Raw genomic sequence first — 13,779 nt, forward strand, 5'->3', positions numbered from 1 at the left:
CTGCCGACGGATGTTCTTCCAGACCGACTCACAGAAGCCCGCCTGGGAGGCCACGGTAAGGGACTCACCTTCCCAACCAGCAGGCTTACCTGAGGGAGGCCAGCGCCCACCACGGCTCCACTGTGGATCATGGGGCCTTCCTTCCCCACAAAGAGCCCTGGGAGCAGGTGGAGAAGGGGACCATCAGTCAGCACAGAACCACTGTAGCTCGGGAGACCTCTGTGTGTAAACCTTCCTCTCGATAAAACAGATGCTCATGTGACTGTCTAAAACAGTGGTTCTCAACCTGTGGGTCGCGACCCCTTTGGCGGTCGAACGACCCTTTCACAGGGGTCACCTAAGACCATCCTGCATATCAGATATTTACATGACGTTTCATCACAGTAGCAACATGACAGTTATGAAGTAGCAAAGAAAATAATTTTATGGTTGGGTCACAACATGAGGAAGTGTATTTAAAGGGTCAGAAGGTTGAGAACCACTGGTCTAAAAGAAAGAGTGAAATTCCCATTGAATATGAGAAAATACTCTTTAAACTCTCAATTGGGCATCAGCAAACTATAGCCTGTGGGCCAAACGGCTCGCTGTTTTTGTACAGCTGGAGAGCTGAGAATCATTTTTCCATTCTCACCTGGATATGTTTTAAATGGTTATGTAAGTTTAAGCACCTAAATAATATTTTCAATTTTGCCTCTTTGGCCCACAAAGCCTAAAACATTGACTATCTAGCTGTTTACACAAAAAGCTCACTGACTTTGCTAAAAGCCAACTCCATAAACCAACTGGATGGTGGGTCTACTTTAAAACCTAATGTGAGTTACTCAGAGAGCTCTGAATGGTAACTAACAGGTCTGCATTTAAGAAACTAAGCCACAGACAGAAAGTAGAGAGATCTGTTAAGGGCAGGCCCTCCAATCCAAATCTACTTCATTTACATACAGAATGCTTCTTGTCCTCGTCACCCTTTGAAGAAAAGAAGGGAACAGTCAGAAAGACCCCCTTACCTCCAGCCACACTGAACAGCACCCCGAAGACTTTGCAGACCAGGGTCCGGAGACGGACGATTCCGGGCACCTTCACCCCATTCAGATAGCACTTGATCTCGGGTATTCCAGAACCTGCTGCCACTGGCTGGAAGAGGAGGCACACCCGTACACTCAAACCCATCGACCTCGCCACAGAGGGACGACCTGCTGGCCTGGGTTTCCGATGACTCAGCAGGCCTGAGGGGGGATGGGAGGACGTGCACGTCTAAAACGTTCAGTGACTCAGCATCCCCTGCGGAGCCTTCAACAATCCATGCAGGCACCCCGCTCCCGGAGATCCTGCGCTCGCTCACGTGAGCTGGGGCCCGGGGGCCAATCATTTTTAAAGTTCTCCAGGCGATCCTACCCTGATGTGCTCCCCAAGGTGGAGAACCACCCTCCTCACCTGGATGTTTGCTCTAATCTCACCACAGGCTAACGCTTGACTTTCAGAAACATTTCCGAGTGAACGCGAGGCCACTTTCTGCAGGAATCTATACTCCAAGTCGAACTCAGTCCTCTCAGCTCCCAGTCATGGCGATGGAGACGAGGAGTGTAGGACCCAAAGTCTTGACAACAAAAAGGCCTCTTACCTCAATTAGGACAAGAAGACTCCCTAAGAAGACGAAGGTCAAGTTGAAACCCAGGAGTTCAAGGAGGGACAAGGCGAGGCACCCTTTCTGGCTGCACTCCTCCACCGCTAGAGAGCGAGTTAAGGAACCGTGCTCCCAGCCACGCCAGGGCCTTTCCTGCCAACAGCCGACCTGGGGCAGCGCCTCCTCTTGGAGTGCTTACTGCGCCTCTTCCTGCTCTCCGCGTCTCCGCGTCTGAACAAGAAAACTGCCTGAGATGTCATCTACCCTAGGCACTGTTTCTCATTATGAAATGCTTCAAACATTGCGAAGAGTAACCTTCACCCGTACCTTCCCAGCCCTACCTTTAATACATCTCAGGGTGGTAGCATATTTGCTCGATACTTTTAAAAATTAAAACGTTAAGAGAGCCCATTTTTGTGGCTGACCTGCTGCTCTCCCGTGCTGCTGGCAGTATTGGAATAAACGCTCATATATGATTCAACCCTCTCTGCTTAATTGGCTCAAGTAGTGACAGGCAGCCCAGACCCACTGATCGTCCGGTTACATATTCTGGAGACCAGGAAGGGACGTAAGCGAGAGACTCCCCTGGAGTGAGTGTGCTTGCTGCCTGGACTGGGGTTCCTGGGGCTGAGGCCTGGACTCCTATTTGCAGCGCTGTCAGGAATGTTCATTTTGAGTTCCAGGCGCAGCCTCAGCAATCCCTGTCGTCTCACCTGAGACCTAAGTTGAATCAAGCGTTTTGTGCAGCACGAGCAGTGGCTGCCTCTCGTCTGGGCTTCCTTGTAAGGATGTATGCACTGTGTATGGCACAGGAGGCATTTTACTGCCTCCCGTCTGGACGAGCCTGGTCAGCTCCTGACGATAAGGACCTCCAGCGGTCCTTGCCTGGTCTGCGAGCCCTTAGTCTGACCCACTCTGGCATGAGACATTGCTCTGCTTCGGTCAGTTTTAAACTCAGGGTGCCGGAAGCCGGTCCATCCTTGCTGCTTGACACAGTCGCTGCAGGAAAGAAACATCTGCACAGCATATGTTTCAAGGGACCTGGCGTATATAGCATACTGTTCTTAATATGTTTGCTCCCCTTAGCACTGTGTGTTTTAACCAAGGTCACCTCTCCGAGAAAGGTTGTTTCCCCAGGTAGGAATTTTTCCCTGAAGTCAGGGAGGGGATGAAACTCCTTAACTAAGTGCCAGGCGGGTAGTTAATCACTACAAACAATCATGCTTAAGCTACATAATCTTTACTCCCTGGAATGGAGATAAGAAACGCCCTAACCTTTGTAATAGAAATTGACAGGATTAAAATCAACTGGTATAAATACGGATGTAACAAGACAATAAACAGCAGAACCTCTCTGGAGATCCAGACCAGAACTTGGCTGGAGATCCTGGCTAGAGATCCTGGCTAGGCTGCTGATCAACTGAACGCTGTCTCCGTGTCATTCCTTCTTCGCCGACTCCATCCACACCTTTGGGGACCCCTGGACCTGCTGGGGTTGGACCCCAGCATCAGGGCATTCTGAGGCGTCTGTGGCTGGACAGACAAGGAGCATGGTGTGACGCTCTTGCCTGTGGGTTGGGCCCACCTGTACATATTGTACACAGAGCGTCTCTGCTGATTGTTGTTTTGTGCCATTGGTTTAATTTGTCTAAAGATGGGGCATATCCTATTTTGCTAGGGGCTCCAGCTGCCCGTGGCAGGGATTGCAGGAACTTCCCAGCAGCTGCCAAGAGTTCTTAATCTTGGGGACCCTTCCTGCTCTCCTCTCAAGGCATCAGCAGCTGGAAACTCTAAGCTAGGGCAAGTTCTTGTCTGTGATGGAACTTGGTTACTGATGTTCTTTGCTGGCTTTCTTATCTTTGGGGGACTTAGTTTGCTCTTCGCCGGTTTACGAACATAAGGAATCCTCTGTCTGCTGTTTGGGCTTTGTGCCGCTCAGAACCCATGTGCTGTGCTGGGTTAGTGTGAGAGAAGAGTCTAAGGCTAATGTCCCAGTCCACCCTTTTCAGAATGTTCATCTATTCACTGTAGGGGTTTTTGTTTGCTTGTTTGTTTCTTTTTTTTTTTTTAAACTATCTTCTTACATGCAAGATTTCATGTTGTCAGTCTACTCAGAAATGAAGATATGGGAGACAAACCTTCTGAACGCCCCCTCTCCCCACAAGTTCTTTTCCTAAGAGGGTCAGATCTGCAGAAGTGCCCCCCAGCAGACTACAAAAACAGCAGTGGAGGGCCACTTCCATCTTTGTAAGAAAAAATAAAATAAAATAAAGTAAAATAGTACTTTCACATTAAAGCCACCTAAGACTAGTGAGTTATCCCTGTTTTAAAAAAAAATGGTCTAGAAAATGCCTTGGGTAATAATTGGCTTTAAAATCTCAAAGTTGTTAAGACAAAATGAAATAACTAAAGTGAAGGATTTATGATAAAGCTTTTTTAAAAGTGATAATTATATATACCTAAACATAGTTTTCCAAAGTCTTTGGTAACTAAAAACTTTGGGAGTTTGCAGGGTTAAGAGTAAAAATTATTAAATACCTAGGTATTCTGAAATATCAGGATACTAATCTGAGTTTGCCTCGTATGAAAAATCTAGAGGGTGGATTTGAATCTGTTAATGAATAAGTCTTGTATTTTATTTGAAATATCTCTTAAAAATGTGAATGTATTGCTAATCTGAGGAATGCTAATTACTTACATGTCACCTGAAAATTAAGGTTTCTAAGGTTAAGAATTCTAACTAATTGGAAAGAAATGATGGTTTTGGTGTGATAGAAGTCATGCGGCACGGAGATGCATTTTGAAGGAAAAGAAAGTGGGTTCTAAAGTTGGTTATTTTTGAAAGCTGTAAGGTTTGTGAAGAAAGGAAGTTATATAAATGACACAGGCCAATAAGCCAGGAGTAGTAGTGGAATAGGGAAATTGAGATGGTCAAACAACAATTTGGAGCCATCCAGTAAATCCTATCTTCCCTAAACCAAGGATGCTTAAGAGTAAATGACTTGCACTTTGCCTCCCTAACCAGAGGGTAAATAGCTAATATCAACCTACTCAGGAGACAGACAGCAGAAATTCAATCAGTGTCATTTACTGACCACACCCAAGGACAAATGAAGTTACAGAATAAACCTCATGTTAGTTAGTCCTTTTCTAGTCTATTAAAAGGGAAAAGGTCTTTCCTGCTTTTGCCCAGGAAGCAAAAGTTCTATAAGTTATTGAAATAGTTGTGTTATATTAATTAGGCACTTTTTTTCATTAAAAAAAAAAAAAGGTCATCTTCTTAATCATGGGAACTAAAGTTTGCTAGCCTATGGTTGTGTCTAATACCCTTTGGTCCATTTGATATATGATCTTTTGGTAAAATAAGTTTGACAATCTTTCCAAGGTTTGAATTTTAAAGAAACTTTTCTTGACCTAGAATTGGCTTTAGGTCATTCCAATTGGCCCTGAAATGCCTCAAGAATTTGTTTTCTCTCATGAAGGAAAATTTTCTGCTTAAGGCACATGGGAAGCTTTGTCAAATAATAATAACTATATTATGCTTCCATTTATAGCTCTAATTGTTATCCTGGAATATTGTGTTTTGCAGAAAGGACAAGATTCCATGTCATTCACATTACTTTAAAGTATCTGGATTTATAGAAGTACTGGCAGAAAAAATCAGGAGAAACAAAAAGTTGATTATGGGACTGAATGAATGGAAAATAATTATACAGTTTTTGTAACTTTTGTTGAAAGTATTGCTGATTCTTGAACTTTTTGTTTATCAGATATAAGGTAGCATTTTTAAAGCAATTTGGTAAATTATATATTTTTCTCTCTGCCTGTCCCTCCAGAATTTGGCAATTCTTAGTAAGTGGCAATACGTTCTTTGCATGAATTCAATAAGACCTGTTTCCAATTGTGGCTGTTAACCAAGACTTTGACTGGCGTGTCATGCCTGCAGAGACATGCCTGGACTCTGGATGTCACCAGAAAGCTTTAAGGAATGAAGCCAATAAGAGCACCTTGGAGAAAGCCTGGTATCTTGCCTGGTCACAGGGTTCATGGCAGTCTTTCCAAGTAAGGAACAAAGGCTGCTTTCCTGAGAGATGGCAAAGAAGGAACCTCAAGACATCACTGGGGATCTCAACTTGAGGAAGTCACCCATATCTACAGGTATTGCAGGCAAACCCGATGGCAGCTAGGTGGCTCAGCGTCTTTGCCCTGCGGGGCTGCGTGAAGCTTGATCATGAAATTCCAGGAAAGCATATCTTTTTAAAATAGCCTATGTGGTTTGGCTCAGTGGATAGAGCGTCGGCCTGCGGACTGGGGGGTCCCAGGTTCGATTCCGGTCAAGGGCATGTGCCTGGGTTGCGGGCATATCCCCAGTGGGAGATGTGCGGGAGGCGGCTGATCGATGTTTCTCTCTCATCAATGTTTCTAACTCTCTATCTCTCTCCCTTCCTCTCTGTAAAAAATCAATAAAATATATTTTTTTTAAAAAATAGCCTATGTGATCAACGGTTATTCTTATTGTGTTCATGCAAACAATCAAGCCAAATGGTAACTAGACTTAATACAGTAAATAAATTGGTTTCAAGTTGGCTCTTTAATAAAAATGAGGGTGATTTACAGAGAAAAATTATGTTTCAATAGGAAATGTTTTTTTCCTTTTACCAGACTACTGACATAATTCTTGCTATTCTAACTTTTGCCCAGTAATATTAATTTTTATAACACAGTTTGACTCCACCAGCTGACAAGCCCTACTCACACTCAGGGAATACCACCTCTAGACACCCTGCCACCTCCTTCCGTGCCCAGTCGTCATTGTCCCTCTGACAGAGAGCAAGCAGCTCTTGGCTCTGAAGGAAAAACTTCGCCCCTCCTCAGCATGCAGCAGTTACAGAAGAGACCCTGTGCCCCTTGTCTCTGGAAGAATTGGGAGCCAAGATCCTTGAGGGCATGTGGTAGGCAGTTAGACAGACCTGAGCAGAGCAAGGACGATGGGCCAGCCGGAGGAGAAATGGACGACACTCCGAGGTGTGCTCCTCACCACGCCAACTGCTCTGAAGCTGGCAGTGGAGGAACCTATATAGATCTGACCTTTACATCTTGCTGAGGAAGAGCTGGGACACCTACTGATAATATATAGACTATTCATTTTGGGGAGAAAGTCACAGATGGGGGGGGACCTTTATATGTTGGGACCCACTGTCTGGGAAAAGGATGCAGGGATGTTTCCTCTAAAAGTTACTGCAGTCGTTCCCTGTGGTGAATGTCTGACTTTTACCAGGTGTTCTAGTTATTGTCCTTAAGTATCTAATAACTACAATATGAATTGTTCTGATAATTTCACCCTCCCTTATAGTAATGGACATACTAAGATGCTGGCTGGTGGGTTCCTGATATGTGGGTAACTATTTATCCCTGTTAACAGCACCAGGGGGCCCTGTTCCATAGGATGACTGACTGTCTTTATGACTCAGAAACATCACAGGGTCTAAACCAAGAGACTTTCTCAAGCCTGAGGCACCGGACTGCAATGACCGTCTCCACCTGTGAGCCTGCTGCCTATATTGCTTTGACCATTTTTGTTATGCCGGTAATGGTAGGCTCCCTTAATGCAAAAGTGGCCCAGCTGGCTTGCAGCAGGGTAAAAGCCGTAATGCCACCTCCAGGGCTATACATGGGATAAATCAAGAGCTGAACCAGGTCAGGGAGGCAGTTATAGAAAATCGGGCAGCAATAGATTATTTGCTGCTGCAGCATAACCACGGTTGTAAGGAATGTAAAGGAATGTGCTGTTTTTAATCTTCCTGACAATTCTCAGTTTATAGAAAACATATCCAAGATCCTTCATTTATTTCGTGTATCCCATCCCTGGGAACTACTTTCAAGGCAGAAGCAGCTGCAGTTTCAGCAGGATGAGACTTTTCATCTAAAACTAATCTCATAGATATGAGCTGATAGAAATACCAGTGGGGAAGTGTTAGGGGCAAAAATAGAATATTGGGGACTAGCTATGGTTATGGGAAATATTAATCACGCTCTGTTAACCACGACTGCCTTGTGTTGGTTAAAGAAAGAACATTCTGACCTGGCTGGGAATTGTGTGCCTCCAGGACCTGGGAGTGAACCTTGGACCTGGGAGTGAACCTTGGACCTGGGAGTTAACCTTGGACTAGGAGTCAAACTTTGAATGTGGTCCATTCTCATTCAAGAACTGCCTGTTATCATGGAAAGGTTAACAACCTTGTTGCACAAACAATGGAGTCCCACCCCAGCCTCCTACTTCCCCATGCCTGTAATCCCTGCTTCCCCCTGTATAAACTGCTGTCCTGCCCTATATAAGCAGCTGGCTTATGGGGGCTGCAGAGCAGATTTTTGTGGATGACCTGCTGCTCTTCTGTACTGCCAGCAGTATTGGAATAAATGCTCATATGATTAAAAAAAATTAAAACATTAAGAAAAACACCTTTATGTTTCTGCCCCTCTCTCCTCTGGGAAAAAACACTAACTACCCTGATACTATTGTGCATCCTTTCCTCTGTGAAAATGTAAATGGAATTACTTTAAAGTGGAGTCGGAGCTGCCATCGCAGAGGAACTGCCTTGCCGCTGTACTACTCAAACCCTAGGAATGTTACCACCGGGCAAATTAACTCCTGGACTGGGCCTAAGGCAGAGGTTTCCAAACAACTGTTTACAAAGATAACAAGAAAGCACACATTACACCATGAGCATCATTTACGTTAAAGACATCCCTTCCTTAGCTTACCAGCACCCAGAGAAACTTCTTCCTCCTCCTGATGTAATCGCCCCCCTTCCCTTTCTCATAAACACCCCTCGCCTTCACTACCAACAGCAACATGACTGGGGCTTCTGCCTGAATCAGGGCTTTCCAAACAGCTCTTCTCTGAACCTGGAATAAATGCTTGTTGCCTTTCACTTTGGCCTGTTAGGCTCAGGTTAGCACTTATGTTTTTTAGATGTATCCTTATTGTTTTGTTTCAAAATTAAAATATGGTATTGTGCCAAAACCGGTTTGGCTCAGTGGATAGAGCGTTGGCCTGCAGACTGAAAGGTCCCAGGTTCGATTCCGGTCAAGGGCATGTGCCTGGGTTGCGGGCACATCCCCGGTGGGAGATGTGCAAGAGGCGGCTGATCGATGTTTCTCTCTCATCGATGTTTCTGACTCTCTATCTTTCTCCCTTCCTCTCTGTAAAAAATCAATAAAATATATATATAAAAAAATGGTATTGTATTTTAGGCATATACTCCAACTTCCTCTCTCTCAGTTGATGCCTGTTCTGAGAATTAGCCATGTTGATAAACAGTTCTGGTTTGCTCATTTTAACTTCTGTATCAAATGAAAATACCATAATTTTTCCATCTGGGGTGATTCCAACTTTTCGCAATCACAAAGCTGCGGTGCACATCTTCGTACATGTCTAAGGCCCACAGCCGGGAGAGGCATTCACGAGTCATGGGTAGAAGCAGCTTCCTGTTTATTAATTTCCAGTTCCCTAACCAGTGGTGAAGGGAGCACTTTTGCACAGGTTTATTGGCTGTTCAGTTTCCTCTCCTGAGAATGGCTGTTCGACACCTTTGCCAGCTTATTTATTGGGCTGTTGGGCTTTATTTAGGGTTGTAGTTCTCCTCTATTCTGGATACAAAGTATGTTCCTTAAATGCACAGTGAAGAACCTCGTTGAGGCTGCGGACTTTTCACTTCATTTACATTATTGTTTTGGGTTTTATTTGTTTGTATAAATAGAATATTGACTTTGATGTGATTAAGTTTTCTGATCTTTTCCCTTTCACTGTGTGCCTTCTGGCATTTTAAGAAATAATTCCCTACCCTTTTAAAAAAATTTTGTTAATTCTCACTTGAGGATATTTTTTCCATTGACTTTTAGAGACAGGAGGGAAGGAAGGAGAGAGAGAGAGAAACACCGATGGGAGAGACACATTGATTCGTGGCCTCCAGCCTGAGCCCCTAACGGGGCCAGAGATGGAACCTGAAACCCAGGCACGTGGTCTTGCCTGGGAATCGAACCTGAGACCCTTCAGTGCTAGGGCCAACATTCTAACCACCAAGCACCACCGGCCAGAGCTGATTCCCTACTCTTTACATCATACAGTCTCTTAAAGTTTCATTTTGCCTATTTACCTCTTTAATCCATCTAGAATTAATTTCTAGTACAAAGTAGGAATCTAATTATATGTTTTTCCAGATGGTTAACCGATGTTCCAGCATCTTTTATGAAGTGACCCATTTTATCCTCACTGATTTATCACACAGGCTCAGTCATTCACTGCACTTCTACACCCCGACAGGCCAGTTTCTGCTTCTCCACTATTTTCCATTCTCTGGGTGTTTCTGCACCAATGTGACACTGTTTCAATGACTATATCTTAAATTATATAAGTCTCCTACTTATTCAAAACTATCTCAACTACTTTTGGCTCTTGACTCTTCCAAACAAACTTAGGAAGAGAATTTTCAAGTTCTATGAACAATTCTATTGCACTTTCATTGGGACTACATTGAATTTATAGATTGATTGGGGAAAGCGGGCATCTTGGTGGTTTATGTCTTACCAACCACGAATGTATCTCGATTTATTAAAGTGTTCTTTCTGTGTTCTTCAATGATAAACACCTTAAAGCCGAACGGCTAATAATAGCTCTCCATAGATCATGTCTACTGTTCAACTCATTTCTAGACAAGGAAGCACGATCAGAAACGGTGAAAAGGATACATGTCTGTACCACTCCAAACTTGAGCTGCGTGAAGAGGCGCACAAAGAAGTCCACAAAGAGACCCACCTGGGAAGAGGAGAGGAGCATCAGTCACACAGCTTCCTGGCGTGTTACGGGCACTGCCCTCAAAAGCACAGACTTCCCCCACTGCATTCATGGTGCCCGCACGCCTGCTGTGCACGCACACCTGCGTTATCAGCCAGCAGTGGGTGGATGGGCTTTCGTTAGTCACTCTGGCTCTGCAGGGGCCCCGCTCCAGCCTTGCCCCTCTGCCCACTAAAGAACAAAGAATGGAGTACAGCTATGAGAGGAGCAAAGTAAAACAGAGAGAAAATTATGCAGAAAAAGATGTGAGACCAAGGAAGACCACTGTGTCTTTAGCGATGCTTAGCTATATAAGCACAGAGCTTAGATTACTTTGAAAAAATCAACAGCATACTTTTAAGTTGATTTTAGAGAGAGAGAAACATTGATGTGAGAAATATCAATCAGCTGCCTCCCATATAGGCCCTGACCGGGACTGAACCCACAACCTGGGTATGTGCCCTGACTGGGAATCGAACTCAACATCTTCAGGTGTATGGGATGATGCTCCAACCCACTGGGCCAATCTGCTCTGGGCTAGCTTAAATTACTTTGTATGATGACATTCACTGAGCTGTATATGGGTTTTGCAAGTTGGTTATTTCTATTTTACATAAGTCACTACTTTGACTTTTAACTGTCTTATGTAGTCAATGATTACCCTGATTAACCACTCTTCCACTCTCATAAGTCCCTGCTCTGGGCTTAAAGGAGAACTGGAAAGACTTCTGATTTTGTAGATTCAGGATCAAAGGATTCATGGTTTTAACTCCAGACTTCCCTCAAGCCAATGCTGAGGCTTTTAACATTAAAGCAGTAAGTGGTGACAGATCAAAGGACAAGAGAGCCAGTAGCAAGAGGAACAGGTAGTACGTTATAAAGGCAGGTCTGCCTGCCTTTAACATGAGGGTGGGAGGTAAAGCTGTTACTATTGATAAATGGCAGTTCAAAGGAGTTTGATATGAAAGTGACAGAAAGACTAACAACTAGATAGCTAATGACTATGCCCATTACAGGGAAATTTGCAACCAGAACCATATATAGCAAAATTCACACTCTGAAATTTCCACAAAACAATTAAATCCACCCAAGTTGCCCCACACTGGTATCCATCAGAATGTTACCAAAGAGGCCTCTAAGTGCCATTAGTCTTAACTACTAAGATGTTCCTTGACCTCTAATTCACTACAGTAAAAATTGGACAAGTGCCGTGAAAACAAAAACTGTGGTCGGCCCTTGTGGCTATATTATATTAAAAACGTGTTTACATTTTATGGGTATACCATGTATACTTAATTATGAGACTTCTGGTCAATTCTAGAGAAAGATGATAAACAGGCTGCTGCTTAGGAATCCTATCTAATAAAAGAGAAAAATGGTAATTGGCGTACGACGATACCCTTTTCATTGGCTAATCAGGGCTATATGCAAATTAACTGCCAACTATGATTGGCAGTTAACTGCCAACTAAGATTGGCAGTTAACTGCCAACAAGATGGCGGTTAATTTGCATATGTAGGCACAATGCAGGGAGGCGAAAGGGAAAGCAGGAAGAAGCCCCCTGCCACTGACAGTGATCGGAAACCCAGGGGGGAGCTAAGAGCTGGGGGGCAGGGCAAAGGCGGCCCTGGGGCCGCCTTTGCCCTGCCCCCCAGCCATGATCGGAGAATCAGGCGCCTTTGCCACCCTGGCCAGTGATAGCAGGAAGTAGGGGTGGAGCCAGCGATGGGAGCTGGGCACAGTCCCTTGCCTGGGCCTAAAGCGGAGCCCACGATCGCAGGGCCGCTGCAGCTGCGGGTCCCTGCTGCCCAGGCCGGACGCCTAGGCCAGAGGCATTAGGCCTGGGCAGAGGCGGAGCCTGCAACCACGGGGAGCTGGGGGTCCCCAGCCCAGGCCTGACACCTCTGCCGGAGGCCTCAGGCCTGGTCAAGGGGCTGATCCGGTGATTGGTGATCGGAGGGTGATGAGGGTCAACTCCTCTGGCCGAGGCATCAGGCCTGGGTGGGGGGCGGAGCCGGGGATTGGGGGGATATGATGGTCCCCTTGCCCAGGCCTGAAGCCTGGGTCAGAGGTGTCAGACTTGGGCGGGGGGTGGAGCAAGCGATCAGAGGGAGATGGGGGTCCCCTGCCCAGGCATGATTCCTGGGCCAGAGGCCTCAGGCCTGGGCGGGGGCCAGAGCCAGTGATCAGGGGGAGATGGGGGTCCCCTGTCCAAGCCTGACACCTCTGGCGGAGGCGTCAGGCCTGGGCAAGGGGCCGATCAGGTGGTCAGAGGGTGATGGGGGTCTATGCCTCTGGCCGAGGCATCAGGCCTGGGCAAGGGGCCGATCCTGCGATTGGAGGGTGATGGGGGTCAACGCCTGAGGGCTCCCAGTATGTGAGAGGGGGCAGGCTGGGCTGAGGGACACTCCCCTCCCCATACATACCCAGTGCACGAATTTCGTGCACCAGGCCCCTAGTATATATATATCCCTTATTATGGACTGAATGTTTGTGTTTGCCCCCCACCCCAAATTCATGTTGAAAGCCTAACCCCCAATATGATGGTATTTGGAGGTGGGGGCCTTTAGAAGGTGATAAGGCCAAGAGGGTGGAGCCCTCATGAATAGGATTAGTGCCCTTATAAAGAGACCCCAAGAGGGAAAAAGGACTGGGGGAGTGCAGAATAGGTGAAGGGGATCAACTGTATGGTGAGAGGGTTACTAGACTTACAGTAATAAACACTATGTAGTATACACAAATACCCTATATAATAAAAGCCTAATATACTAAGTGTCTGGTTGTCCAATTGGTCCCTGAGTGCATGAATTTCGTGCACCGGGCCTCTAGTTGAACTATAATGTAATATACTTAAAATATGCGTTATCTTATATACCAAGTTTATCATGATTAAAGAGAGACCCCAGCCAGAGAGCTCTCTTGCTCCCTTCTGCCATGTGAGAACAGGGCAAAGATGGTCATCTCTGAACTGGAAAGCAGGTCCTCAGCAGACACTAATCTGTTGGCCCTTGATCTTGAACTTCTAGCCCCCAGAACTGTGAGAAATAAATGTCTGTTTCAAGCCATCTAGTCTATGGTATTTTTGTGATAGCAGCCCAAATGGACCCAGACAACCCCCTATTTAACACAGCAGTGACGGAGAATCAGATTGGACCGGCCTCGTGTGGACTGGCTGCTACCTTTTTCAGCTTTTCTTTGCAGGTTTTACCATGGTAAGTCAGCAGCTATGGTTCCAGACCTTGTGCTACTATCATCTTTGGCAATGTTTCATAATCTTTTCTTGTCCATGATTCATGTGTGAATGTGCTTTCAGGTGTAATCCTCT

General features: G+C 45.5%; 1 protein-coding gene across 3 annotated transcripts in view; it reads right to left on the reverse strand.

Annotated features, from left to right (window-relative positions):
• Positions 1 to 13,779, reverse strand: part of CLCN6 (chloride voltage-gated channel 6) — a 35,664-nt gene that overhangs the window by 17,434 nt on the left and 4,451 nt on the right. For all 3 annotated transcript variants that reach the window (XR_009452108.1, XM_059691241.1, XM_059691240.1), the window contains exons 5-8: positions 10,370 to 10,436; positions 1,619 to 1,725; positions 1,005 to 1,131; positions 90 to 157 (exon numbers count right to left, since the gene is read on the reverse strand). Coding sequence is in view for 2 of the 3 variants with exons in the window: in XM_059691241.1 (XP_059547224.1) it covers positions 90 to 157; positions 1,005 to 1,131; positions 1,619 to 1,725; positions 10,370 to 10,436 (369 nt within the window). In the remaining variant the exon portion in view is untranslated. The remainder of the gene's footprint in view (positions 1 to 89; positions 158 to 1,004; positions 1,132 to 1,618; positions 1,726 to 10,369; positions 10,437 to 13,779) is intronic.

The sequence above is a fragment of the Myotis daubentonii genome, chromosome 3 (genome assembly GCF_963259705.1).
Source record: "Myotis daubentonii chromosome 3, mMyoDau2.1, whole genome shotgun sequence".
Lineage (NCBI taxonomy): Eukaryota > Metazoa > Chordata > Mammalia > Chiroptera > Vespertilionidae > Myotis > Myotis daubentonii.